The following is a 26964-nucleotide window of genomic DNA, read 5'->3' as shown; positions in this document are numbered from 1 at the left end:
CCCTTAATTTAATCACAGACACAACAAAAAAAAATCTATTTTAAAGTTTAAACTGTCCTACAGTACAAAAACACCACTGACCTCACTAACTTCTAGCTTATTTACCCAGAGAGCAGCAACTGCTCTCTCTCCAACACTACACTCCAGGTTTGAGTCTCTGCATGTGGACGCCATCTAGAGGTTGTACGTGAAGATGTGCAATGTTGTATATATATAAAACATTGTCCATTGTCCGTAGTGTGTGATTGCGTGAGTGAATGAGAGTGTGTGTGCCCTGTGATGGGTTGGCACTCCGTCCAGGGTGTATCCTGCCTTGATGCCCGATGATGCCTGGGATAGGCACAGGCTCCCTGTGACCCGAGAAGTTCGGATAAGCGGTAGAAAATGAATGAATGAATGAATGAATGAATATATATATATATATATATACTCAAGACTCACCAGCTATTCCAGAAGGGATTAGACCAGGATGGATGGACCTGATGGATTAGGAGACTATCCTGGGAATAATCCTAGATGGGACACTTGTGTGTTATGTGGCTGTTCAAATACTGTATTTCACATTTGGTAAATTATTTATTTTTTTATTTTTTGACATCTAACTAGTTTCTGGGGGGACACGGTGGCTTAGTGGTTCGCACGTTCGCCTCACACCTCCAGGGTCGGGGTTTGATTCCCACCTCTGCCTTGTGTGTGTGGAGTTTGCATGTTCTCCCCGTGCCTCGGGGGTTTCCTCCGGGTACTCCGGTTTCGTCCCCCGGTCCAAAGACATGCATGGTAGTTTGATTGGCATCTCTGGAAAATTGTCCGTAGTGTGTGTGTGTGTGTGTGAGTGAATGAGAGTGTGTATGTGCCCTGTGATGGGTTGGCACTCCGTCCAGGGTGTATCCTGCCTCAATGCCCGATGACGGCTGAGATTGGCATAGGCTCCCCGTGACCCGAGGTAGTTCGGATAAGCGGTAGAAAATGAGTGAGTAAGAGTGAGAACTAGTTTCTGCATAAGAGACTTCTGACCTTTCCAGTAGTTGCATTTTTATTTATTTAATAAATATTTTTTATATTTTTTTTAATCGGACATTCTGGACTCTAGTCTACTGCAGCATGGCTACTGTACCAGTGCACGAGGTGAAGCGTAACCTGTGCTTCCTCCGCTATTGTTTTGTTCTTGATCTGCTGCTCAGACAGTGGAAACCTTTGAGGTCATCCTCCGTCATTCTCATAAACGAACTCACAGACACCGTCAAACTGCCTCCAGTGGCATCATCAGGACGTTAAACTCCCGACCCCCCGACGATAAGCTGAACCCTTTCCTGTTGCTCCATCTGGAAGCCCATTTAGTGTCTTTAGATGTAAGAGCTATAAGAGCAACAGACATAAGGCCTGCTCACGTACTGTACATGTTACCCAAATTTCCATCACAAGTTCTGCTGATGTTAACGAGAAGCGATTGTGAGAAGTCTGGTGGGTCAGAGGATATGCATCATTGCTGGGAATCGATCCTTACGGTACAAAACTGTTAACCGGAGAGAACACGATGTAAAACTGTTTATAGAGGGATGGAGTACGACCTTCTTCCTGCTCAGAGTTGGTCAGAACAAAGCTAAACATTTCATTTTCGTTAATTAACAAAATGCAAAACATCTTTGTGGGCACTGACTCAATAGCCTTAGGTGAGCATTGTGGCTGGTTGGAAAAAGTTCTGAAATATAGCACTGTGTGGGGAGGCAGAGAGAAAGAGAGAGAGAGAGAGAGAGAGAGAGAGAGAGAGAGAGAGAGAGAGAGAGAGAGAGAGAGAGAAATAGCTGGGATTATGTTCGGCAGACTTGTTTGGCCAATCAAATAGATTAAGCTTAAACATGAGTTTTGGGAAAAGTGTTTGAGCCTCGCCAGTGTATTACAGATCACGAGTGTGAGCCAACAGGATGAAACCCGAGCACACTGTTTACTTTGCAATTATCCGTTCAGCTTTTTGAAAACCTATTCGTCTCCTCGATGAAGTGTAAACGGTAGCTAGGCGCTCGTTTACTTTCTTTCTTTTTTTTTTTTTTAACAAGCACCGAGATCATCCGTGTCAGGTGTAGTTCAAGAACGATTTGACTTGACTTGAGGTGACTAAAGTGGGTGGTCTATCAAGCAGAGAGTTGTAAATAGGGCAGTAATAAGAGATAATTAATGCTGATTATGGCCTTTAAGGTTCACATAATGAAGACTGAACACGCCAGGGGTTAACCTTTGGTGAAAGTGAGTATTCATTTCATTCCACTCAAAAGGCTTGGTAGAGCAAGACATTTCCTGGAGCTGTTTACTTCTGACTTAAAGACAGTGGACCTCCAAGGTTCTTTAATTTGTCCATTTTTAAGGGCAGCAACATGTACATCCTTTTCCATGTGCACGCTTACAAACCTTAAATTCAGCTAACAGTCATATTTGTTTAAGCATTTCAAAATGATGTTCTTTACGACTAACACATTTTCTAAAATGTTCTATTTTCTAAACAAGTTACAATTCATTCATTCATTCATTCATTCATTCATTCATTTTCTACCGCTTATCCGAACTTCTCGGGTCACGGGGAGCCTGTGCCTATCTCAGGTGTCATCGGGCATCGAGGCAGGATACACCCTGGAAGGAGCGCCAACCCATCACAGGGCACACACACACTCTCATTCACTCACACACTCACACACTACGGACAATTTCCCAGAGATGCCAATCAACCTACCATGCATGTCTTTGGACCGGGGGAGGAAACCGGAGTACCCGGAGGAAACCCCCGAGGCACGGGGAGAACATGCAAACTCCACACACACAAGGCGGAGGTGGGAATCGAACCCCCATCCCTGGAGGTGTGACATGCTAACCACTAAGCCACCGTGACCCCCATTTCCCAACATATACATAGTATATTTTCATTTATTCTTCCTTACCTATATTTTTAGGTTCAGTCATCTAGAAAAATGAGAACTCTGTATGAGATCCCAGAGAAATGATGTCATTGTTATGAACGGTAAAGATTATTTTTATCTCCGTAACCCAAACTTCTAGCTGCTAACCACATAATATTGAGGATTCATGGATTTAAAAAAAAATAAAAATAAATAAAAAATAGAGCATTTACGACGATACCTGGTTCCAAAGAAAACTAGCAAGTCAAACATTTAAGAACTCATGCTAAACTTCCTGTACCTGTGTATTGAGGACTGCACTTGATGTCTTGCCAATGAAATTCACGACTTTTAAACATTTATGATTTATGGAGTGGCAACTGGGCCACTGTCCAAATGCACCAAACTCACTCCCCAAGTTCTCTGCCACCCCGACTCTCTCACGGAGATATTTGTGTGTGTGTGTGTGGGGAAGGGGGGGGGGATGGGATGGGAATACACAGCGCTAAATTTCTTTTAAGAGGAATCAGACATCTATTTGTCGGGACCAGAGATTACCGGTAAAGTAATTTTACATACATAGAGTAACGTACGTTTAAACTAATTTTTAACTGAGCAGTTGAGGGCCTTGCTCAGGGGCCCAGCAGAGACAGCTTGGTAGACCTGGGATTCAATCTCACAACCTTCTGATCAGTAGGGCACCTCCTTAACCACTAAACACCATTCCACCACAGTCACGTGTTTTATTCCTCACCTATTACTTTAAACAAACTTTAGATTCTTTAAGATATGATAAAATAACACGGTAATAAATCGGGCGGTTTTGTGAAGACTAAACAGGGATGTTGAAATGAACTCCCCAAATTTTAGTGCAGCATTTGCTCATGTAAAATCGTTTGGACTTTGTCCAATCTTCTGGCATTCCACATTTTCCTCCCAAATGTTTCTCAAGACTTGCAGCTTCAAACGATCAAAATATCTGAAAGCGAGCGAATAAACCCTTAGCACTCCTCGGATTTTACTACTGCAGGTCTTATATCTAGGGGGCACGATGGCTTAGTGGTTAGCATGTTTGCCTCACACCTTCAGGGTTGGGGGTTCGATCCCCACCTCCGCCTTGAGTGTGTGGATTTTGCATGTTCTCCCTGTGCCTCGGGTGTTTCCTCCGGGTACTCCGGTTTCCTCCCCCTGTCCAAAGACATGCATGGTAGGTTGATTGGCAGTGAATGAGAGTGTGTGTGCCCTGCGATGGGTTGGCACTCCATCCAGGGTGTATCCTGCCTCGATGCCCGATGACGCCTGAGATAGGCACAGGCTCCCCGTGACCAGAGATAGTTCGGATAAGCTGTATAGATAGAAAAATGAATGAATGTCTTATATCTAATGAACTGAAGGGAATTTAAAGTGGACACCACGCCAGTCATTCACATCATCTCAGTGAAAGCAAGAAATGAGGATTAAACTCAAAAGTGATTGGCTTTTAATGGCATAGAGCATTGAAGGAGTCCAAGTCCCAGCTGTTCTTAAGAGCAACACGATGAGCTGTAAGAAGAGCTGAACTTCGTTTCCTGTTCTTCTCATTGCTTCTGATCTTTGACATGAAGCTGTTCCACGTTGTCTTTAATGAACTGCTTTAATGAACTGCCACGTTTTTTATTCCCGAGGCATTTCATCAAAGACCGAAAATATTTCAAGGATCATTTATTACACATCATACTTTATCATACATTCTGCACTTGTTGACTGGCTTTTCTTCTTCAGGGTGGATTTCAGTGGCCGGGCAACTTGTCTAAAGCTGCTAATGTCATCAGTGTCGAACCCGAGGTTGGAGCATGACAGTATGTTTAAGTCATACCTCAAAAGGTAACATGCAAAAGATCAGAGAGACTGGCTTGTTGACATAGCTGAGTTTCAGATACTTCACACATGAGTAACAATGCCAACATTTAGAGGAAGCACTTAATTTGGTTCTTTGAGGACTGCAGACACAACGACGTGAAGTAATTTATGACCAATGCCTTGACTGGCATTTTTTTCCTAAGGACTGTTCATAAATGTATCTATCAGCTAATTGACAAGGATGTACTGCTAAAAGAATGTGTGAGTCACCCACCATCTGCCCCTTTGGTCTTACTCCTGCAAAAATGGATGACTAAACCTGGCCAGATCTACCTTTCCTATTTCCCATCCTCCTTTATTAAATGCCTATCACCCAGATGCTGACTCACTATCCATGACTTAAGGGCAGAGGAAGGAGGGGGTCCAGGCCAATTAGGAACCCAGCAAATCTCTTTCTTTCCTTCCTAAACTCCATCCTCAGGCTTCTGTAACCTTTTCTCTGAAATGACGGAGTCTAAGTGGACTTCACAAGATCAGCAGAGCCATCAGTCAGTGTGATGTCTGTGTGTGTGTGTGTTTGTGTGTGTTTTCTTCCACCAGCTCGCCAGCCCAGGAGGCTACGAGGAAGACGTCATATAGAACAGTCATTTCCCAGCACAGGGAAATTGAATTTCTAAATTGGTCGCAGTCATAAGATTAGAACGTCAACTCTAAACAAACAGTGACCTTCGTTCCCAGCCAATTTTGTTGTCGGTTTAGAATGGTTTAAAACTTTTACCTGCATCACGTCAATTTTGACTGGTGCAAAGATAAACTATGGGTCAGTACATTATACTGTACATTTATATTCATTCGTTTGGCAGACTCTCTAATACAAAGTGCCTAGGTCCAGTGTTCATCCATTCCAGCTCTATGGGTCATAGATTTAGAGTGGTGTGAAAAAGTGTTGGCCCCCTTCCTGATTTTGTATTTTTTTTTTTTTTGTACGTTTGTCACACTTTAATGTATCAAACAAATTTAAATACTCGACAGGTGGATCGGTGTATCTTCTGCAGTGATGCGGTCGATATACCGATCTGTTGTGGTGAAGAAAGAGTTGAGCCACAAGGCGAAGCTCTCTATTTGCCAGTCGATCTACGTTCCTACCCTCACCTATGGTCATGAGCTTTGGGTCATGACCGAAAGGACGAGATCCCGGATACAGGCGGCCGAAATGAGTTTCCTCCGCAGGGTGGCTGGGCGCTCCCTTAGAGATAGGGTGAGGAGCTCGGTCACTCGGGAGGAGCTTAGAGTAGAGCCGCTGCTCCTCCACATCGAGAGGAGTCAGCTGAGGTGGCTCGGGCATCTGTTTCGGATGCCTCCTGGACGCTTTCCTGGGGCGGTGTTCCGGGCATGTCCAACCGGGAGGAGGCCCCGGGGAAGACCTAGGACATGCTAGAGGGACTATGTCTCTCGGCTGGCCTGGGAACGCCTCGGTATTCCCTTGGAAGAGCTGGAGGAAGTGTCTGGGGAGAGGGAAGTCTGGGCGTCCCTGCTTAGACTGCTGCCCCCGTGACCCGGCCCCAGATAAGCGGTAGAAGATGGATGGATGGATGGATGGATGGATGGATGGATGGATGGATGGAGTCAAAGATAACAAGTAAACACATCATGCAGTTTTTAAATGAAGGTTTTTAAACTAAATCCAAACCTACATGGCCCTGTGTGAAAAAAGTGTTTGACCCCTAAACCTAATAACTGGTTTGGACACCCTTAGTGGCAAGAACTGCGATCAAGTATTTGCGAGAACTTGCAATGAGTCTGTTACAGCGCTGTGGAGGAACATGAACCACATTTTTAATGTCATGCCACAGCATATCAATAGGATTCAGGTCAGGACTTTGACTAATCCACTCCAAAGTCTTCATTTTGTTATTCGTCAGCCATTGAGAGGTAGACTTGCCGGTGTGTTTCGGATCGTTGTTCACTTCAACTTGAGGTCACGAACAAATGGCCGCACATTGTACTTCAGGATTTTTTGGTAGACAGCAAAATTCATGGTTCCATTTATCACAGCAAGTCTTCCAGGTCCTGAAGCACCAAAACAGCCCCAGACCATCACACTACCACCACCATATTTTACTGTATGTATGATGATCTCTTTCTGAAATGCAGTGTTACTTTTACACCAGATGTAATGGGACACACACCTTCCACAAAATCTTGTCAGTCAACAGAGTATTTTCCCAAAAGTCTTGAAGATCATCAGGTTGTTTTCTGGCCAAATTGAGAGGAGCCTTTATGTTCTTTTTGCTCAGCAGTGGTTTTCATCTTGGAACTCTGCCATGCAGGCCATTTTTGCACAGCCTCTTTCTTATGGTGAAGTCATGAACACTGACCTTAACTGTGGCAAGTGTAGGCTGCAGTTCTTTGTATTTTATTGTGGGGTCTTTTGTGACATCTTGGATGAGTCGTCGCTGCACTCTAGGGGTAATTTTTGTCGGCCGGCGACTCCTGGGAAGGTTCCATGTTTTCACCATTCGGTTTTCTGTCCCAAAGCTTTACAAATGGCTTTATAACCTTTTCTAGATTTATAGATCTCAATTCAAACACAATTCAAATCTTCACTTTGTCGGTCAGGGTTAATTTAAGTGATTTCTTGATTATGAACAGGTGTGGCAGTAATCAGGCCTGGGTGTGGCTAGAAAAATTTAACTCAGGTGTGATAAACCACAGTTAAGTTGGGGGGGGGGGGGCAGATCAGTCACTGCTGTTGAGAAGAGGTGAGGAGACTTCAGTTCCAGTTCTTTCCAAAGGTGTTCAGTGGGGTTGAGTATGAGCCTGGGCTCTGTGCAGGACATTTAAGTGTTTTCACTCCAATATAGGATACATTGGAGGATATACCTTAGGGCAGTAATCCCCAACCTTTTTTTCTCCGCAGACCGGTCAATGTTTGATAATTTTACCGCGGCTCGCTGGGGGTGGGGGTTGGCGGCTACACAATTAAATTAAAATGAATAATTTTAATTTAATTGTAATTAAACATGCCTTTTTAACTCACTACAACGCTAAATCAATGAAAACCCTGAGCTTGTTTCTTTACAACGAGACGGTTCCATCTGGGGTAATAGGAGACAATGACACCCGAAGTGTGTTGCTTATGTCCAGTTTATTCCGTTGTTTTGTTTCGGTTGCCGTCACTGCAGAAAACCCCGCTTCACACAGATAACATGTCGGAAATGGCGATAGGGATGTAAGTGCTGTGGTGACAATCTCAGGGTATTCCGCCATGACTTTAATCCAGAACACCGGCAGAGTTTCTAACTTTCTAACGACGTCTGTTTCGCGCACATTTTTGCTAATTTGTGGGTTAAATTTGAGCAAACACAATATACACGTACACCAAGCACTGTTAAACATGACAAAGTACCGGTGAACAGAGAGAAGAGCGATACACACCTTCTCTCTCCACCAAAGCTACAACGCCACTGCCGCTTGCAGCCGCTTGGCTCCAGACGTCACCTAAAACTGCCCCGATATCATGATATTTTGCGCATGCGCGGTATTGGTGCGGCTTTAGGTGACGTCTCTCAGCTCCCGGTTATTAACCTCTCGTCCATGGAAAGTCGCACAAACCCGAGAGAAATACACCACAGTAAATAAAATGGAAATAATTTAATGTTCCTTGGGCGACCCGGTACCATTTGGTCCACGGACCGGTACCGGTCCGCGGCCTGGGGGTTGGGGACCACTGCCTTAGGGTATAATATGCATAGGACTTTTATTATGCTGGAACATGTTTGGGCCTCTTAGTCTGGCTGAAGTAAAATTGCAATGCCACAGTATACAAGACAACTCTAGACAATCATGTGCTTCCAAGATTTTGACAAATTTTGGGGATGGCCCACATATGAGGAGGGGATGCACTTATTTCCAGGGATTTCAGAACAGCTTAACAGATATTGCGTCATCGGGTAGGCGTGGCCTATTTGATGATATACCCTTCACCCTAACCCTAACCGTAGTTTTTGGTTGTTTATTTGTTTTCTAAAATAAATCTAGGTGTATGATTGTTTATTCACATTTTCTTGTAGTATACTTGCTACCAATGAATGCAAAACAAAACTTTCAGCTTAACTGTTTAATTGCTCTGATACTGATATGAGCAGACCAAACAGGTCTAGAATCTCGTTAAGAGTAAAATGTCTTTAGCAGTCAGCTTTTTGGTTGTGCTAATAAAGAGCACATGAAATACAGACAGTACTGTACCCCAGCAACCTACATACCAGTGTAGATCTCGGCTTCAGATGGGTCCTCGATGCGCTTATGTTGGATGATGTAATCGGCTACTTTGTAGCCAATCAGAGGTTCCACATCTACCCACTCGAGAGCCACAACAGTGCTCGAGGGCTCCAGGTGAGGAGACAACCTCAATCTGCAAAATGAAACGTCAAGATATGTTCGTTTGCATTACAAATAGACGATCTAAAAAAAATCGCACACACAACACGATGTCATACAGGATAACTAAATATAAATATCAGTAAAAACGATTTATATGTTTACATGGGTCTCTTTGAATTTGTTTAAAAAGGCTGATCAGCAGTCAGTAGAGTGTTTGTACTGTATATATTTTTTCATAGACTAATATAAATAAGAATGATTTCATTTTAAATATTTCTTCCTGTGATCTTGAAGTAATTTAATAGAAAGCTAAAGCAAAACCACTAAGTACATCTTGGCTATAATATCATTTACCAGCCTTAGAGTTTACGTTTAGTCTCCACCACGCTATATTCTCCAATCACTAAATAAATAAATAAATAAATAAATAAATAAATAAATAAATAAAACAACCACAAATCATGTCTTAGGTAGAGCTATGATAAGGTCATCCAAACGTCAAAGGTAGAACAGATATGAGTTTTTTTTTAAACAAGACATCTCATTTTAAATGGGTCTGAAAAAAATCACTCATCTTCAAGCCCCATGACTCATAATTACACAAAGTACTGACAGCGCAGAACATTCTGGTACCTTCCTCAGGAGGACCAAATACTGTCAGACAGCAATTAAAGTGTGGGGAGGGCTCGATGAGCCGAGACACTCGGAGGACGTGAGAGAAGAAAGTGACTCACACAGGCTGAAGCAGGGGGCTGCAGTTGGGCAGGCCGTCGCTACCGAAGGCGCTCAGGTCGCAGCGGCACCAGTTGTCGATGACGTCCCCTTTGCCCGCGCACCAGTATGAGCTCATGGCGGCACTCTTGAAAGCCTGAGAAAGGGGGAAACGGAACAGGTGAAAGAAAAGCAATTAAATTCAGCAAGGGCGCGGTGAGTCATACCTCGGGAAGCGGCAGACTACACATCCGCTCGCGCCTCGACTCGAAATGTGGCACGGTTCTGCGAAGTTGCACTTGCAGAGAGGGCATCTCCAGGCGCTTTGTACAGACATGGGCATGTCTGATTTTAATTGGAAACTGTGACAAAAAAGGTCAGACGGTGGGACTGTCAAGATCTGGGAACACTTGGGTTTATGAGAGGAAGAATAAAGGGAAACATGTAAAAACCATATCAGGCAGGTGATTCAACCTCCATCTTCAGTGATAATAAAAAAAAAAAGCTGTACTAAATGATGTAATATTCATGGTCTTGCCACCTTGTATTTGGAATTCCCAATATCTTTGGTTTAAACCTATAAAACCTATAAAACTTATAAAACATAGAAGGATGTGGTAGCCTAGTGGTTAAGGTGTTGGGCTACCAATCGGAAGGTGGCGAGTTCGATTCCTACATGCACCAAGCTGCCACTGCTGGGCCCCTGAGCAAGGCCCTTAACCCTCAATTGCTCAGTTGTATAAAAAATGAGATAAAATGTAAGTCGCTCTGGATAAGGGTGTATGCTGTAAATGTAAAATTTTGGGCCTTGAACTGTTCATAGACTTGGTAAATATCTTTATCGTTATTTTTTCACCCTCCAGATAAAAAAATACCCCCTGAAGCTCCACTTTCTCCCTATTTTCCATCTTCCGTTCCATTCCATTCTTCCATTACTTTCGGCACCAATGCGAGTGGCAGCCTGTCTATCTATCTATCTATCTATCTATCTATCTATCTATCTATCTATCTATCTGTCTATCTGTCTATCTATCTATCTATCTATCTATCTATCTATCTATCTATCTATCTATCTATCACTTTCTCGACGTACAAAATTTACACCCACGCGATGTCTCCTATCTGTGTTTTTAATGGATATCCAGAAAAGCAGAAGCTTGTCAGGTTCTCAGAGTTCCCAACACTCAGACACAATCACTCATGTAATTTTGAGGTAAGGACATGGCCTGCACTTACAAAATTTAAAGGCCAAGACCAATTTATTAAATAAGTGAAATCAGGCGATTCCTGCTGGGTTGGAATGAAACTATACCACCTGGTATAAAGTAACCACATAAGTAATTTCAGACAAGCGATGACGTCAAGGTGAACCAAGTTGGCCGCCTGAAACGCGGTCACTACATCAGGAGGTGTTTATACGCGCCGATGGCATCACTCTGCGATCTTAGTGCCAGGTCGATACATTCATCTTCTTCCAAGCAAATATTAGTAAACGCTTTTGATGAATGAAACGTTTTTAGAGTTGGAGTGGAGGCGGATGGCAGGGCAATCCAATCTATGGAGTTATAACGATCTGCATGAAAGACGCTTTACAGAGAAAGAATGAGAAAGAGAGAGAGAGGAAGAGAAAGAGAGAAATGTGTGGGTGGAATGGTGCGGGAGATCTATTGAGAAAACAATGAAATAAAGTGAACTGGTAGGATGGATTGAGAGAATTAAGAAAAAAAAACAATTGAATCAAATGAATGGCATAACGGAGATAAACTCAAGTCGTACAAAACTAGCAACCACGATAAACCAAAAAAGTGTTTAGTTGTCTCTATGAATGAGAAGCAGAGCGTGAGAAAACCCACTCCGAGACACGTACGACAGTGGCACATGTAAAAAAAAAAGAAAACACCGATTACATCCACAGCTACAGTATATTTTCCAAGTAACGTGAGCTAGGTCGGGGTGCGTAAACAGGCAGCGTACTGTACGTCCATACTCTACACGTGTGTTAACTGTTAGTGGGTTTCACTGTGTGTGTGTGTGTGTGTGGGGGGGGGGGGGGCTGCTGAACTTCACACACAGTTCTTCCTGAAGGAAATAATATGGTGACCTTTCAAATCACAGCCTTAAATAGAAACAGTGTTTATAAAAAAAAAAAGAGGCCAAAAGAAGATACGCATATGCACACCATCAGAAAATATACTTTTTGACAACATAATGACCGAATAAATGGACGAAGACGTATATAGTCCTGTAGGCTGCGGTATTTTTTCCAAATAACCAAAATCTTTTCAATGCTTAGAAGACCCTTGAACTACACATGGCACCTTCTTTTTTTGTAAAGTACGTTTCAAGAAAATCCCATTGCTACTGATGGGAAAAGGAGCTCCAAACGTTTTTATGTCCCACTTATCTTTGTTCAGCCTATTAATGTCGCCATAATCTGGCTGAAAACAACATAAACGCCGGCCGGATGGTCGGCGTGATCGATTCTTCGAGTGTGACCCCAGGAGCTTATGCCGACCACCCAGGTTAATGGAGCACAGGACAAGGGTCTGAATGGGAAATGGAAAATATCGCTGAAGCATCTTCCAGGTAACAAGACCTTCAGTTGAACCTGTCGGTCATGAGAGGAGGAACGGATATGCCGGCTGAGCTGTTTAGGAATCAGGCAACATCATCTTAAGTAGATTTCAGTTATTTTTTTGATTGTAAATTGACTATAAATTTATCCTTACTCATACTCCGGGAAAATCTTTTTTATTCTCTCAGCACCTGGTTTTTCTGGTTTAATATTGTATATTGAATAATTTGCTCATATTGGCTTTCCTCTTTCAAACCTGTATTGGATTTGCTCTTGCTTTTGAGCGCCTACTCTCTGGCTAAGCATTTTTTAACACCTCCTTTCCAGACGTACGTCCGTTCAATCGTTCACCGGAAAGCCCTATCGCTGGACACACATTCACACAGATATAAACCTACACCCACTCCCTATGAGCATTTAATACTTCCTGAGATTGCTTGTAACATATTTTTGCAAAGAAAGTAAAGAAACCACATTTTGGATGAGAGGTCTATAAGCAAGAGGCCGAGACAGGAAATTACTTATGCTCGGACTTTGCAGGACATTTTTGTCAAAAAAAGTTCATCCATTGTTTGTTGGGTTGTGAAACCTACCCTGGTGTTAGCATATTGGATTATTATCATGCTTATTTGTCTAGTGCAGGTAACAGAGGGATGTGACCCAAGCCTAATTGCTTGTTTTTCTGTTTGCTTTGCGTCACTGAACAGGAATAAGATTTCATTAGGAGAAATCTACTCATCCCCGAACGAAATGATAGGATTTCTATGAACGCTCACTTTGAGTGCACTAGCAGGACTATAATAGTGAGGGTCTATTGAGGTGATGGGTGATAGCTTGAACTAGAGGTCTTCTCGAGTCTAAAGAAATGTACGACTCGAAGTGACCCGGATCACTTTTTACCCGAACCCAACGTGCATATATATATATTTTTTTAAGAAAGACCCGACCCGAGTCAAACCCGAAAAAATTAGACCCGAGTCCGACCCGTTGGCAATTTTTTTTTAACCCGACTCGCCCGAATGTTGCATAAGTCTACACTAAAGTAACCGCTACAGCGTGGATTCAAAATTGATTGACAGGTCTGTTTCAACGAAAATTAGCTTACCGCCAGCCACACGTCGCCATCGACATGTCGCAAGCGGTCTTGGCAAACAGAGGAGAGGTTGGAAAAGGACTCGAGTCGATGCACACACACGAGATACGGTAGTTCAGGTCTTCTCGGGTCCGTTCGGTAAAAACACATTCATTTTAAATTACCCGAGACCCGACACCGCTATTATTATACCCGACCCGTGTCCGAGGCACACGTGAAACTTTTAGACCCGAACCCGCTCGGGTCTCGGGTCAGAACTCGGATTTTCGGATCTACATTAAGTGGACCCGTGAAGACCTCTAGCTTCAACCCCAAAGGGACTCTTAAGTGTTTTATTTTCGAAAATTGTCGAAATTTTAACACATTAAACTTGGTGGCCGATGTGTTTTTGTCACGCCATCACTTAAAATGTGCATGAAATCAAATCGCATGCTTGATTTGAGATGCGACATACAGCTAATATCCCAAGGTATGGAGAGAATGTGACTTAATGTTATTAGAATCTCAACAAATCTTGAAAGTAGCCCCATAATCTTTGCATTATGGAGAAGATATCCTGTCAGTCTGAGATGCATAAAGCTCTCACTGTGTGCGTTCCAATGTTGGACAGAAGGAGAGTGTGTGTGCTGAGTCTGCTGGGGGTTTCACTGTGATGAAAACAGGATCAAAAGTGTCACATGAGAAGCCTGGCCGGTTCACCGGTCCTGCTAGGCCGAAGTTTCCGCTACAGTGTTTTTTGAAGGAGGCAGTCAGCTAATTCCCGCTCCGAGTAATTCGATCCCAGCATGGCTCTGTGAGGGTGAGACTGACGTGTTAATAGGCTTGACATGCCTCATCAAGGATTGTGATGTCTTGCAGGGAAAATACAGGAAAGTCCTCTGTATACAGTTACCAAATGAGCGGTAGCATGTTTACACACACGTCCAGGCTTGGGTTCTGAAAGAACACTGCAAACTGAAGGAAAAATTTCCATCCTAAGTCACTCACCCATGATCTGGAGACAATCTAGAACCTATTTGGATTGTTGATGGTTCTTGGTTTCATTCATTCATTCATTTTCTACCGCTTATCCGAACTTCTAGGGTCACGGCGGCTTAGTGGTTAGCACGTTTGCCTCACACCTCCAGGGTTGGGGGTTCGATTCCCACCTCCGCCTTGTGTGTGTGGAGTTTGCATGTTCCCCACGTGCCTCAGGGGTTTCCTCCGGATACTCCGGTTTCCTCCCCCGGTCCAAAGACATGCATGGTAGGTTGATTGGCATCTCTGGAAAATTGTCTGTAGTGTGTGAGTGAATAAGTGTACGTTGGCACTCCGTCCAGGGTGTATCCTGCCTTGATGCCCGATGACGCCTGACCCGTGACCTGAGGTTAAGCGGTAGAAAATGAATGAATGAATATTTATTCCCCAAGACGGACAAACTTTTCTTATGTTATATTCATTCATTCATTCATTTATCTTTAGTAAGCACTTTATTTTGGTCAGGTTCACTGTGGATCAGGAGCCTATACAAGACCCATGGGGTGTGAGGACAAGATGAACTGATAGAACAAAAACAACTAGAAACCACACTGTCATTTGATTGTTGGGGATGTGGTAGCCTAGTGGTTTAGGTGCTAGACTACCAATCAGCAGGTTGTGAGTTTGAATCCCACATCCACCTGGCTGCCACTACTGGGCCCCTGAGCAAGACCCTTAACCCTCAATTTCTCAGTTGTATGAAATGAGCTAAAATGTAAGTCGCTATGGATAAGGGCGTCTGCTAAATGCTAGAAATGTTCATTGTACATCTTTGCTCTATGGATCCCTTAAGAATTTTGTGGATGGCTAAGAATCTAGCTTTCCGAAGAGACCCCAAGGGGAACATTTTCTAAACAGGAAAATGGATCAAGAGCAACAAACCAAAGTAGAAGGTTAGGGTTCATTCATCTCTTTTCCCTGTAATGCTGGAATTATGGTAGATCCAGAGCCTATCCATGGAAAACTGTGTCAAGATCAGTCCCAATCTCATGGCAATTTACAGACCTTGGGGCAATTTACAGTCACTAATTTACCACCTGAGTGGAGGTTTTTGAGACTAGGGTTCCTGAGTAAGGGTTTCGGTTCCTGGTAAGACACTTCTGGGGTAATGTGGTGTCTTTCTGTACATTATATTCCAGTTTTATCTGAACAAGCTTTTTTATTTCTTCTAACCCTGAGCTTCACATGCTTTATGATTTGTCTGTTTCCTACAAAAACATATAGATGTTCTTGTGAAATCATGCTACTTGATGTACTACGATCTCAATGTGCGATGCAAAGCAGAGAGAGGCGCTGAAGGAGCTGAATGAGGCATATAAAGAAGACTCAAAAGATGTATTGGCTGATGCCCCAGAGTCGATGACATCAGTGACATCCGCATCAATAACATTGGCATAATGTCAGTATATTCTGAGGGAGAGATCCAGCCATCTGCACTGTCCTCTCTGCACTGTATGTGTGTCTAAGAGTGTGTGTGTGTGTGTGTGTGTGTGTGTGTGTGTGTGTGTGTGTGTGTGTGTGTGTGTGTGTGCAGCTGGGATGCCATGCTCTTCTGTTTGTTTACCTATCGACAGTCTCTCACTAGGGACTGTCTCATATTGATTGCTCGCCTCTCACCCCCGTCGAGCATCTTGTTACTGGTGAGAGTCATTTGTGCAGGCATGACAGCATCCTCACACAGACACTCTCTCTCTTTCTCTCTCTCTCACACACAAACACACACACACACACACACACACACACACACACACACACACACACACACACACACACACACACACACAACTGATCACTAGTGGGGAACAGAGGACAGAGAGATGCAAGGCACTTTGAAGTCGTCAGATTTGTCAAAGCGGTTGCTTTGGTTAGTGCGTCAGTCTCACGTCCGCCTTGTAACTCACGGCAGCACAACAGACGCCGACTAATTCCATCGTAGACGTCAGTGCCGAGAGAAATGAAGCGGAAAAACGAGAGCAGTGGCGATCCGCCCCAAACACGATTTAATATCCTCATTAACTCCATGAGTCAGAAGATACAGTGGCTACTGGGCTGCTAATTGAATAAGAGTCTGCTCCTCGAGGGAGATATGTCAGATTTTTTCAGTTTGTGAGGAGGATGAAGTGCAAGCATGTGTAGCCAACACACACACGCACACACACACACACCCACACACACACACACACACACACACACACACACACACACACACACACACACACACACACACAGTCTGCCCTTTATCTTCTCTATTCATCATAACCCTCTAATGAGAAATCAATGTCCTGGACCCGAGAACTTCTCTAGATAAAACATTTCTGACATCTGCTGGAGGATTTAGTAATTTCACTCTTACACCTGAGCCACTTTCATGAAGACATTCTAGAGTTCCTGAGAACCTAAATTTGGATTCGACCCACGATAGAACGGCTCTAGATTGCGGTTATTTTAATTTAATTCACTTCAAATTCACTTTCAATTTTTTTAGTAGTATGAAGCCAGAGTGAACAAACTTTAGTAAAATGTTCAGGAAAAAATTGGGAAAACTTTTTCATAGCCACGATCAACTGTATAATATAGTTTAGTACATTTATTATACTTTAGTTATTTTATCTATTTATTTATATTATAAACGTCATCATGTCACATGATGTACACTTCAGACACAGTCTGAAGTTGTGTCTCGTCGATAAATTTTACGTGGACGTTCAAGCCACAGTTTAAGTCCGTTTTTAAGCTACTAAACCTCGTTATGATTTAATGCATCAATAATTTATAGTAAAGTATAGAAAGGCTCTTGGTTGTTGAGCCCTCTATACAGATCTGCCAAGCTGTCAGTGTTGGGCCCTTGAACATGGCCCTTAACCCTCTCTGCTCCTGAGGTACTGTATCATCTGTATCAATAAAATCAGCTTCAGAGAGGAAACGGTGACTCTTCATCACATCACTGTTGATTATGATCCAACCCAAGCACCACACTAGTAAGGTTTAACTTCAGTATATTCAGTAGTGTCTCTTACCTCTTTGGTGAAGTTGTCCTGAATAAGGCTATAGAGTGGCACCGAGCGGCTGACCTCCAGCAGCGCGGGCATGGGGCTTGGACTGTCTCTGCCAACCTGCTTGCACAGGTGACACGCCGCCGGGCAGCTGCCCTTCTCCAGACATTGGATCTCCACTCCAGCCACCAGGTCATCAGACAACAGCTGAGTCTTCATCAGGTCAGACAGGTAGGTGATGAAGGGTACGGCTTTCAGGTCCCTGCGGCTCACCTGCTCCGTCACCTCTGCGAAAGAGAGAGAGAGAGAGAGAGAGAGAGAGAGAGAGAGAGAGAGAGAGCCTTTCATTGTCATGGAGACATTTATGGCACATTACTGGTGGTGAAACACATTAATAAGCCTTTATAACAGTACACTGGTGCTACAGACAGCTAGCAGAATCTAAATGGACTTTTGGGACGTTTTCAATCAATTTATACTCCTCCATGAGTCTGATCAAAAGTGAGTCTGATCAAAAGTGAGTCTGATCTAAAGTGAGTCTGATCTAAAGTGAGTCTGATCAAAAGTGAGTCTGATCAAAAGTGAGTCTGATCTAAAGTGAGTCTGATGTAAAGTGAGTCTGATCTAAAGTGAGTCTGATCTAAAGTGAGTCTGATCTAAAGTGAGTCTGATGTAAAGTGAGTCTGATCTAAAGTGAGTCTGATCTAAAGTGAGTCAGATCTAAAGTGAGTCTGATCTAAAGTGAAACAGATCTAAAGTGAGTCTGATTTAAAGTGAGTCAGATCTAAAGTGAGTCTGATCTAAAATGAGTCAGGACTCTGTTGTTCTCTCAGCGTGTTTTAGACGTGTGTTCGTCCCTCTGTTTATAACCTTACACTGACTTTTAGTGTTGAAGAGAAACCTGAGCTGCTTTTTAGATGAACAAACACTCAGAGCGTCTCAGAGAGCAGAACTGGGTTTGATATCAACATTTACTCTGAAGATACAAACATCAGTGTGGAAACAAATAACCGTTTTTGTTTGTTTTCACAACTTTTCTATGAATATATCACTCTAACTAAGTAGGCTACTCTTATTATGTTGTGGTAACAGTGGTTCAGTAAGTGTCTTTACTCAACAGAGCTGATGGATGTTCAGTTCAGAGTCTTTTCTATTATCTGCAATATCTGCTCATCGTTTCTATAGTAACAGCTCATTCACAGGGATCCGAATGATGGTGTGTCATCGCTGATATTTTGTTAGGTGTAAATGTTGGTATTTTAAATGACATGAATGAGTCTCCGGTGTCAGAGCATGGTGTTATTTGTTGAAACAGATTTTATGCTTTGTGACATCATAACGTTTTTTTATGGAAGGAAAATGACCAACCTCGAGCTTGTCCTTGATTATTTTTTTAACAACAAACATTTTAGTTTCTGTTTATAATAAACACCAGGTGAAAAAGGTTATATGCAGTAAATCTATTAAAAACTAATTTTTCTTTTCTTAAAGTCTTAAAGCCAATGTATTGGTTTATTATAAATTGAAATATTTGGAATTTAAATAAGTAAAATAAAATAGCCGATTCGGTTTGTCTGCTAGTGTCAGTTGTTTGTTGTATTGTCAGCTAAAATCAATCAATCAATCAATCAATACAAATTGTATTTATCTGTGAATAGACAGACAATGCAGAGGCAGCAAGAAGAAAGTGTTCTGGTGTGTTGTTGTTTTTAAGCAGATCTCTACTGCCATCTAGCGGAACAAAACTGTACTACCGAAAACATATTGGGAAGGAAATGTCTTTAGTAAAATGTAAAAAAATGAAATAGACTGTTTAAATAAGAAAGTTATGCTTCTTTTCTTCTTTAAGAAAAAAAATACTAGCCATTAGTACTATTAATCATCATCATCATCATCATCATCATCATCATCATCATCATCATCAAACTTACATTGTTTTTGCTGCTGCCAGTTAAGTTTCTCTAATACAGAGGAATATTATATATTTACTTATTTACTTATTTATTTTTATTAAATTTTTTTAATAGTACTATTTAGAATAAATATTATTATGGGCAATCTGTATGTATAATTATGTATAATTAACATTAAATGAAATTTAAACCTTAAAATCAAATGATCTTTATTTTTTTAGTCATCAATTGATTAAGTAGTTACTTTGTTGTTTGTAAAATTGATGAATTTCTGAGGTCCATTTTTTTCTAAATAATAATAATAATAATAATAATAATAATAATAATAATAATAATAATAATAATACGATCTTATTTATACGTAGAAATAAAATACATAAGTATAATCTGTACGTCTCCATTTAGAAGTCAGAAGAACAAACACTAAAAGACTGGACTACAAACCAACAGTATTAAATTCTTAGTGTTTGTTCTGCTCAAGCTGGAAGATTAATTTATGGCTGAATATATTTTATATTCTGAATATATATCCGGTTTATATAACATGATCCTGATATGTGTTTTCAGTAAGAAAACAAATACGGATGAGCGATTGACTTCTAAACCAATCAATGTATAAGAGCTGAAGCCGGGGTCCACCAATCATATAATTCGGTAGGCGGGCTCTTACTTAAAGCCCGAATGACGTCATCTCCGCAGTGCTCGGGTTGTTGATGCTGCATCACCACCTCAGGCTGACGTTGAGCTGTGAGCTGAGGAGGTAAGCGCTCATGTGTGGACTTAATAAATAGCATAATACACTTTTACTCGCTTTCTAAATCCACACGGATTCATTACTTACATTTGTCCGTCTGTGTTTGGTTTTAAATCCTCTATAAAACGTTAATATTATGCGGTTGCGTGTTAGCATGGCTGCTAACTAGCATAGCAATAATAACGTGCAAAGCTCTCAGTAGTCGTTTTTTTTTTTTATTACAGACACTTTCCTGCTTATGCTAAACCTGAAACATTATCGTTTATTCGTGTTAGTTTGCTGACGTGAAAAGTATTTATTGTTTTAAACACGTTTAAAACACTGAAGGAGACTCTGGGAAAGAGAATAATACGTCATGCACCCATGTAGAGCTTCATGCATTACATCAGAGGTGGAAAAACACCCGAATACACTTTCGACGCCCTGCAGTAAGGTGTCAGAATGAATTGTGTTTACTTACAGCACTATAAACCTGTATCGTTCGTATGTTTCCACCATGACAGGGAGTGGCTTCTTTATTTTAGTCATGAAATGACTAAACCGCACAGGAAATGTGATTCTGTTTAAATTTCGTTTCTTTAAAGCTCACCGGTGTGGAGTTAAAGGTATTTGTGATATCAAACAACGCTTACATAACCCACTCTTGTTTTCTAATCCATAGTTTGTGAAATGCATCATGGCAGCTGCATCATGTCTGGATCCAGACCTGGTGCGAGAGGTGCTGGAGTGCCCCATCTGCCTCGAAACATACAATCAAGAGCAACTCCGTCCCAAACTGCTCCAGTGTGGCCACTCCGTATGCCGACAGTGCCTGGAGAAGCTCCTGGCGAGCACCATTAATGGCGTGAGATGCCCGTTTTGCAGCAAGGTGTCCCGAATGAGCAGCATCTCACAGCTGGCTGACAATCTCACAGTGCTGAAGATCATCGACTGCGCGAGCTCATGCAGTTCAGCGGCCGGCCTTATGTGCAAGTCCTGCAAGAACCGTCTGCCGCGTCACTACTGCTCCGACTGCTCTGTGGTACTATGCGATGCCTGCAAGGTGGAAGGTCACCAGCATCAAGGACACTCGGTGCAGACCATCCGTGCTGCTGCCGAACAGTGCCGGAAAGACCTCGGCGGAAGGCTGACAACTCTTCGAGATACCATGGTGAATATTCAAAAGAAGAAAGCGGCGATCGATAGCGTTTCGAAATCCTTGCGTCTAAAATACAAAGCGGTGCAGCAGGAGTATGCAAAGTCTGAGCTGCAGCTTCAGGAAGAGCTCGGGCGATCGCGCCGTGCTTTTGCGGCATCCCTAGCAGAGGTCGAGAAGCTCAATTCTCAGATTCTTGAGGAGCAATCGTACCTCCTGAACATCGCCGAGGTCCAGGTTGTGTCTAGGTGCGACTACTTGACCATGAGGATTAAGCAAACAGACACCGCTCTTCTAGAAGAGGCAGGCGGGAACGACGAAGAAGAGCTGGATGTAAAAAGCAATCTCCCTGTACTCCTGAAGTTGCAAGAACCTGAGCTGGTCAAACAGGAGAACCCACAGTCGTTAGATATGGGGCAGCTGCTTACCAAACAGTGTACCGTGAATACAGATGAAGAGGACAGTCAGGAATTAGCTGCTGCTGCTGCTGTCACTGCCACCACTGCTCCTGGAGTTCTGTATTGTGATGTCGATATGACGAGCACCATAGAGGAAGCAGTGTGTGCCTCACCAGGCAGCTTTAAATCCAAATCCGTAGACGGGGGTGGACCTGCAACCGGAGGAGCGTCCGGAGGTCAGTTTTGTCAGTTTGTTAAGAAGATGGGGTGCAAAGGGAACCTTCCAGGCATGTTTAACCTGCCGGTGAGCATCTGCGTAACTCCTCATGGTGACGTTCTGGTGGCGGACCGAGGCAACTATAGAATTCAGATCTTCAATCGCAAGGGCTTCCAGCGAGAGATCCGTCGCAACCCGAGCAGCATCGATAACTTTGTCTTGAGCTTCCTAGGTGCCGACCTTCCCAATCTCATCCCCTTGTCCATTGCCATCACCCCTCAGGGACTTATCGGTGTCACGGATAACTACGATAACTCTGTCAAGGTTTACACGACGGACGGGCACTGCATCGCATGTCACAAGAACCAACTGATCAAGCCATGGGGAATTGCTGCCATGCCTTCTGGGCAGTTTGTCGTGTCCGACGTGGAAGGGGGCAAGCTCTGGTGCTTGGCGGTGGATCGAAATGTTGGGGTTGTAAACTACAATAGGTTGTGCTCAGCTGTCAGGCCTAAGTTTGTGACTTGCGACTCTTCTGGGACAGTTTACTTCACACAAGGGTTAGGACTGAACATCGAAAACAGGCATAACGAACACCATCTGGAAGGAGGGTTCTCCATCGGGTCAGTCGGGACGGACGGCCAGCTTGGGAAACAGCTAAGCCATTTTTTCTCCGAAACCGAGGATTTCCGCTGTATCACAGGAATGTGCGTGGACGCCAATGGGGACCTGCTGGTGACGGATAGCGGCCGGAAGGAGATCCTGCAGTTCCCCAAAGAAGGAGGTTATAACATTCTGATTCAGGAGGGACTGACATGTCCCGTCGGAGTGGCTGTCACACACAAAGGACAGCTTCTGGTTTTGGACTGCTGGGACCACTGTGTCAAGGTGTACACCTATTTACAGAAGCGGCGCTCTTCGACTTGTTAAGAACGCAACACTTTATTTCCTAGTCACTTTAACTCAAGGTCTGCATCATCTCAAATATTTTGTTGGTAGGGTTGAAAGAAGTGCAGATGAAACACTACTGCCAGCGAGAGACGGGGGACAAAATGGCCTCGCTGGTATGGCATCGGCTCCTTTTTTGTTTGTTTGCTTGTTTGTTTGTTTTTTTCTTTCGGAAATACCGCACAACAGACGGCAATAAGTTGACAAGTATCGTCTTTTATGTGGGAGCGTTTGTGAAATTATTAACGTATACAAAAGCGTCAAATTGGAGGACTGCAGGGTTCAAGTCAAGAGCTTAACCAAATGGAAATATTAGATCTGGATGCATAAACATAAACTTGCTCATATCTCTTTCCATCCACTGATGTCTTCAACATGAAAGTGCTCTCTCGTATCATGGAACACTTACGTAGTTTCATCCTGCAGCATAAAATATCAGAACTCAGTGTAACTCTTATCTGTTATCCTGTGGTATAAAATGAATATTATGATCTTGCACTTAATAAAGTCATCAACATAGATGTTGATTGTTGTAGTTACCAAAGTATTCTAAGGTCAGGATTTCTCAGCATGCGATCCCTGCAATAGTTTGTAATTTCACCACAGAAGATCCGACCTGCCGACCTTTAGGAATCGTGCGTAGGTGCTCACACAATCTCTTACAAGTTTACGTGGAAAAACAACTTGGGTTAAAAGAGCAGCAGCAGATGAGGCTGGCGACGTATGTACCGGGAATTGCGTAGGATATACAATGTTAGGTAACACCCCTTCTGGAAACCCCGCCCCTTCTTCAGTTAATCACATTTTTCGACAGCAATCTCGACTTTTAACTTGCAGCCTCCGATCTTGTCACAGGTGTACTGAACAAAGAATTTAAGTTAAGACTTAAGACGTTCAACTTGGCCGGCGTTCAACCGTTCAAAGTCCGGGGTCTTTATGGTAGAGTATAAACCGAGTATAGACGTGGTTATTCTGTAACCAACAGCTGTGAAGAACTCCTGCCACCGCTCGTCTTTAAACAAACGTTTACATGCACGCTTTCTTCTTTAGTGTTCTAGAAAAAAACGACACCGCAATTAGCAGAATGCGCACCGTACCAACCTCTCACACAACTACGCATTATTCCTCGTTACATTTTGGCAGGTCTGGAAAACGAATGCAGGACAATATCGACCAAGCAGTATACAATCTCCTACAGCGTTCAAGTGTCCTTGTTTTGACTTACAACTTGTTTTATGAGCTGGAAATATTAAGCATATTAGGAGTCTTAATCGAAACGTACAAATTCAACGCAATCATACTCACTCGCTAGTTTATTTCGTACCGTAAGCATCCGAGACGCCGATCCCATTAGCAGACGACTAGACGCGTCGCCCACAGACTCCAGAGTTGTGTTTTTAATCGTGCTGTTTAACGTGTGTAGCTTTTAATAGAATAAAAATAAAGATCTAAAAGAACATCTTAAAAAAAAAATAATAATAATTTAAGATGACAATCCAGAGCGAGTTCGGTCGTTTAGTTGACTCCTTGAGGTTTGGCATGTCCCGATTTATAATTTTATGGAAATTGTTATGAAATTGTAACACTTTGTTTATTTAAATTGGTAATTAAACAGCATTTCTGTCTGTAATGCTTTTTTGTTTATCTACAATAAAAGAAAACTTGACAAAAAAAAAATAGAGCACTTTAGAAAGCACTTAACTGGATAAATACCTCCAGACTGCAGCCTCCAGGGTAATTTGGGTGTTTTGATAATACACCATGTTGGCAATACTTTGAATCCGGGACATGCCGGATTGAAACTGAGTCTCACATAAGAACCGCATCTAGTCTAGAAGTAACACGGTGACTCGAAACTTTCAACACTGTTATCATCCCACCCTTTATTTTAAAAATAAATAAATAAATGTGTTTAAAAAAAACAGGGTGCTGTAAACACACATTTCAGTCCTGGACACTACACGGTGACACCGTAGTCTCGCATAGACGTCGTGAAGTAAAACTCTCCAATTATTTCTTTGTATTTGTTCATGATCAGTTGTGTGCAATAAATTCATTAATAAATTAAGCTTTTGTGTGGATTTTGTGCCACTACAGCAGAAACGGGTTACATTTATTTGGGCATTAAAAAAAGAAGGGAAAAAAAAAGGTTGCCAGTAAAGTAAAAACTTCTTCTTCTTCTTCTTCTTCTTATTATTATTATTATTATTATTATTATTATTATTATTATTATTATTATTATTATTATATTTTTTTACACTGTAGAATTGATTATAGTCAGTTTTTACCTTTACCTTTTTTAGTAGAAAAGTCACCCTTATTCTGTTTATTTTCTTTTTTCAGACAAATTTTTCATGTCCCTTTTTTCCTGTAGGATATTTTGAATCGGATGTGGATTTTGAACACTTTAAAAGGGCTTAAAAGTGTTTACAGTGATGTAAAATGGTTTAAAGCGGCAGGAAAAGTCCACCGAAATGTAAAAAGTGTTTTTTTTTAAAGGGGCTATAAACATAAACCCTGGGCCAGAAAATTAAACGAAGAGTTAAACAGCAATTATTCATTTAAACAATTATTCTTGTATTCTTGTCAGTTGCTTTTAAAAGGGAAAAGGTGAATTGTAAGAAGCTGAAATCCTCTCCTTTTAAACAATTTAAGCAAATACACAGGGATTTATGTTCTCGTCCCCATTCTCACCTTTCTGGTACTGGAGCCAGAGCTGCTGCTGCACCTTCTTGCTGGGGAAGTAGATGTTACAGCTGAGCTCGGAACCGAAGAGAGCCTCAGAGACATAATGGCTGCCATACTGCTGGATGAAGGACAGGAGCTCGTCACGTGTGCTGTCTGCTGTCAGAGATTTCAGAACCTTAGAGAACCCTGTGGGGGGGAGGAGGGAGGGGGCAGAACTTTGATGATTATTGATGGACAGATTTAGTGTTTTGAAACAAGAAAAAAAGACAAGAGAATAAGGGCTGCCTTAAAGGTCGAAATAATTTAGTATATTTACTTTTCTTTTATTAACTCGACAGAAAAGACCACGAGACGATCCAGAGTCTGACTGAAAAAATTAATACGTTTAAAAAATGTTTTAAATTCTCTGTGTTTTAAATATCTCTCAGCTGTCCTCATACTTTAACCGTGTGTTTAAGAAAGCAGAAATATGTATTTCAATTGTTTAAAAAATAAAATAAAAAATACAGGTATGTACAGTATAATGTTCATTTTAAGGACATTATTGACTAATTATAGCATCTTCATTTTGAATGCACTGACAAAAAAATATTGCCAATAAATTTTATATCCACGTTCAAAAATAAAATGTTTTAAAAATCTTTATTCAGGAAGTAAACAGCGATGATTTATAAAAGAACATTATTTTATTAAGGAGAAAAAAAATTGTCATGATCCCATTAATTTATTAATTTTATTTGATTTAACCAATGGGCAACCCAATAAATAAATAAATAAATAAATAAATAAATGAGGCTAGCATTGACTTCTTGTTTTGTTTTTTGTTTTTTGTTTTTTAGCCCAGTGGAAACAGCAAGCTTTCCATGGTGGAAGTCACCTACACATGATGTAAAGAACAGAACAGCTGCATTAATATTTTGCAGGAAGTCCTCTGGGGACTCAGTCAAGTGTTCTAAGCTTGTACACAAATACTCAAAGATCTCACCCATCGTTAAAGCCCAGTTTTAAGTCCCAGGTCGTGATTGTAACTTTTATCCTACGCCGCTGATCTAAAACAGCCCCCGGCTAGACAGGGTTTTCGCAGGCGAGTGTAAAGCGAGGGGTTAAATACTGCATGAGACCCTGAAGCGACGAGCTTTGATCAGCAAGTGCGCCGCCTTCGCATATGACTCTAAAGAATGACAGAAAGCATGGAGAGTGTGAAAGCTCACACAGTCAAAAAAACACGCCTCTGGGAACAGAAGCAAACCTGAGATTCATTCCTCCACTTCTTCACTATCTCATGTTTAGTCGGGGTTAGCATCAGATGTTTATCTCACTGCAGAGTTTTACAAAATACCGCATTCCGTTTCCATGTCCGTTAACCTAGAGTTGGTTCCCATTGTGCTGTTATACTGTAATGAGCTCCAGTCTTC

At 42.1% G+C, this 26964-nt stretch overlaps 2 protein-coding genes across 3 annotated transcripts in view; one reads left to right on the top strand and one right to left on the bottom strand.

Annotated features, from left to right (window-relative positions):
• LOC113636578 (astrotactin-2-like) overlaps nt 1–26964 on the bottom strand; it is a 369910-nt gene that overhangs the window by 41193 nt on the left and 301753 nt on the right. For both annotated transcript variants that reach the window (XM_047809140.1, XM_047809141.1), the window contains 4 exons: nt 25556–25735; nt 17521–17783; nt 9842–9975; nt 8990–9138 (listed from right to left, as the gene is read on the bottom strand). In XM_047809140.1, the coding sequence (XP_047665096.1) occupies nt 8990–9138; nt 9842–9975; nt 17521–17783; nt 25556–25735 (726 nt within the window). The remainder of the gene's footprint in view (nt 1–8989; nt 9139–9841; nt 9976–17520; nt 17784–25555; nt 25736–26964) is intronic.
• trim32 (tripartite motif containing 32) lies at nt 20043–24929 on the top strand. Its single transcript, XM_027136688.2, has 2 exons — nt 20043–20169; nt 20825–24929. Exon 2 carries the CDS (start codon nt 20840–20842, stop codon nt 22841–22843), a length of 2004 nt encoding a protein of 667 aa, XP_026992489.1. The 5' UTR covers nt 20043–20169; nt 20825–20839; the 3' UTR covers nt 22844–24929.

This window comes from Tachysurus fulvidraco, chromosome 26 (genome assembly GCF_022655615.1).
Source record: "Tachysurus fulvidraco isolate hzauxx_2018 chromosome 26, HZAU_PFXX_2.0, whole genome shotgun sequence".
NCBI classification, from domain to species: Eukaryota; Metazoa; Chordata; class Actinopteri; order Siluriformes; family Bagridae; genus Tachysurus; species Tachysurus fulvidraco.
Note: the sequence above shows the minus strand (reverse complement) of the source record. Positions and strands in the feature narration are given on the sequence as shown.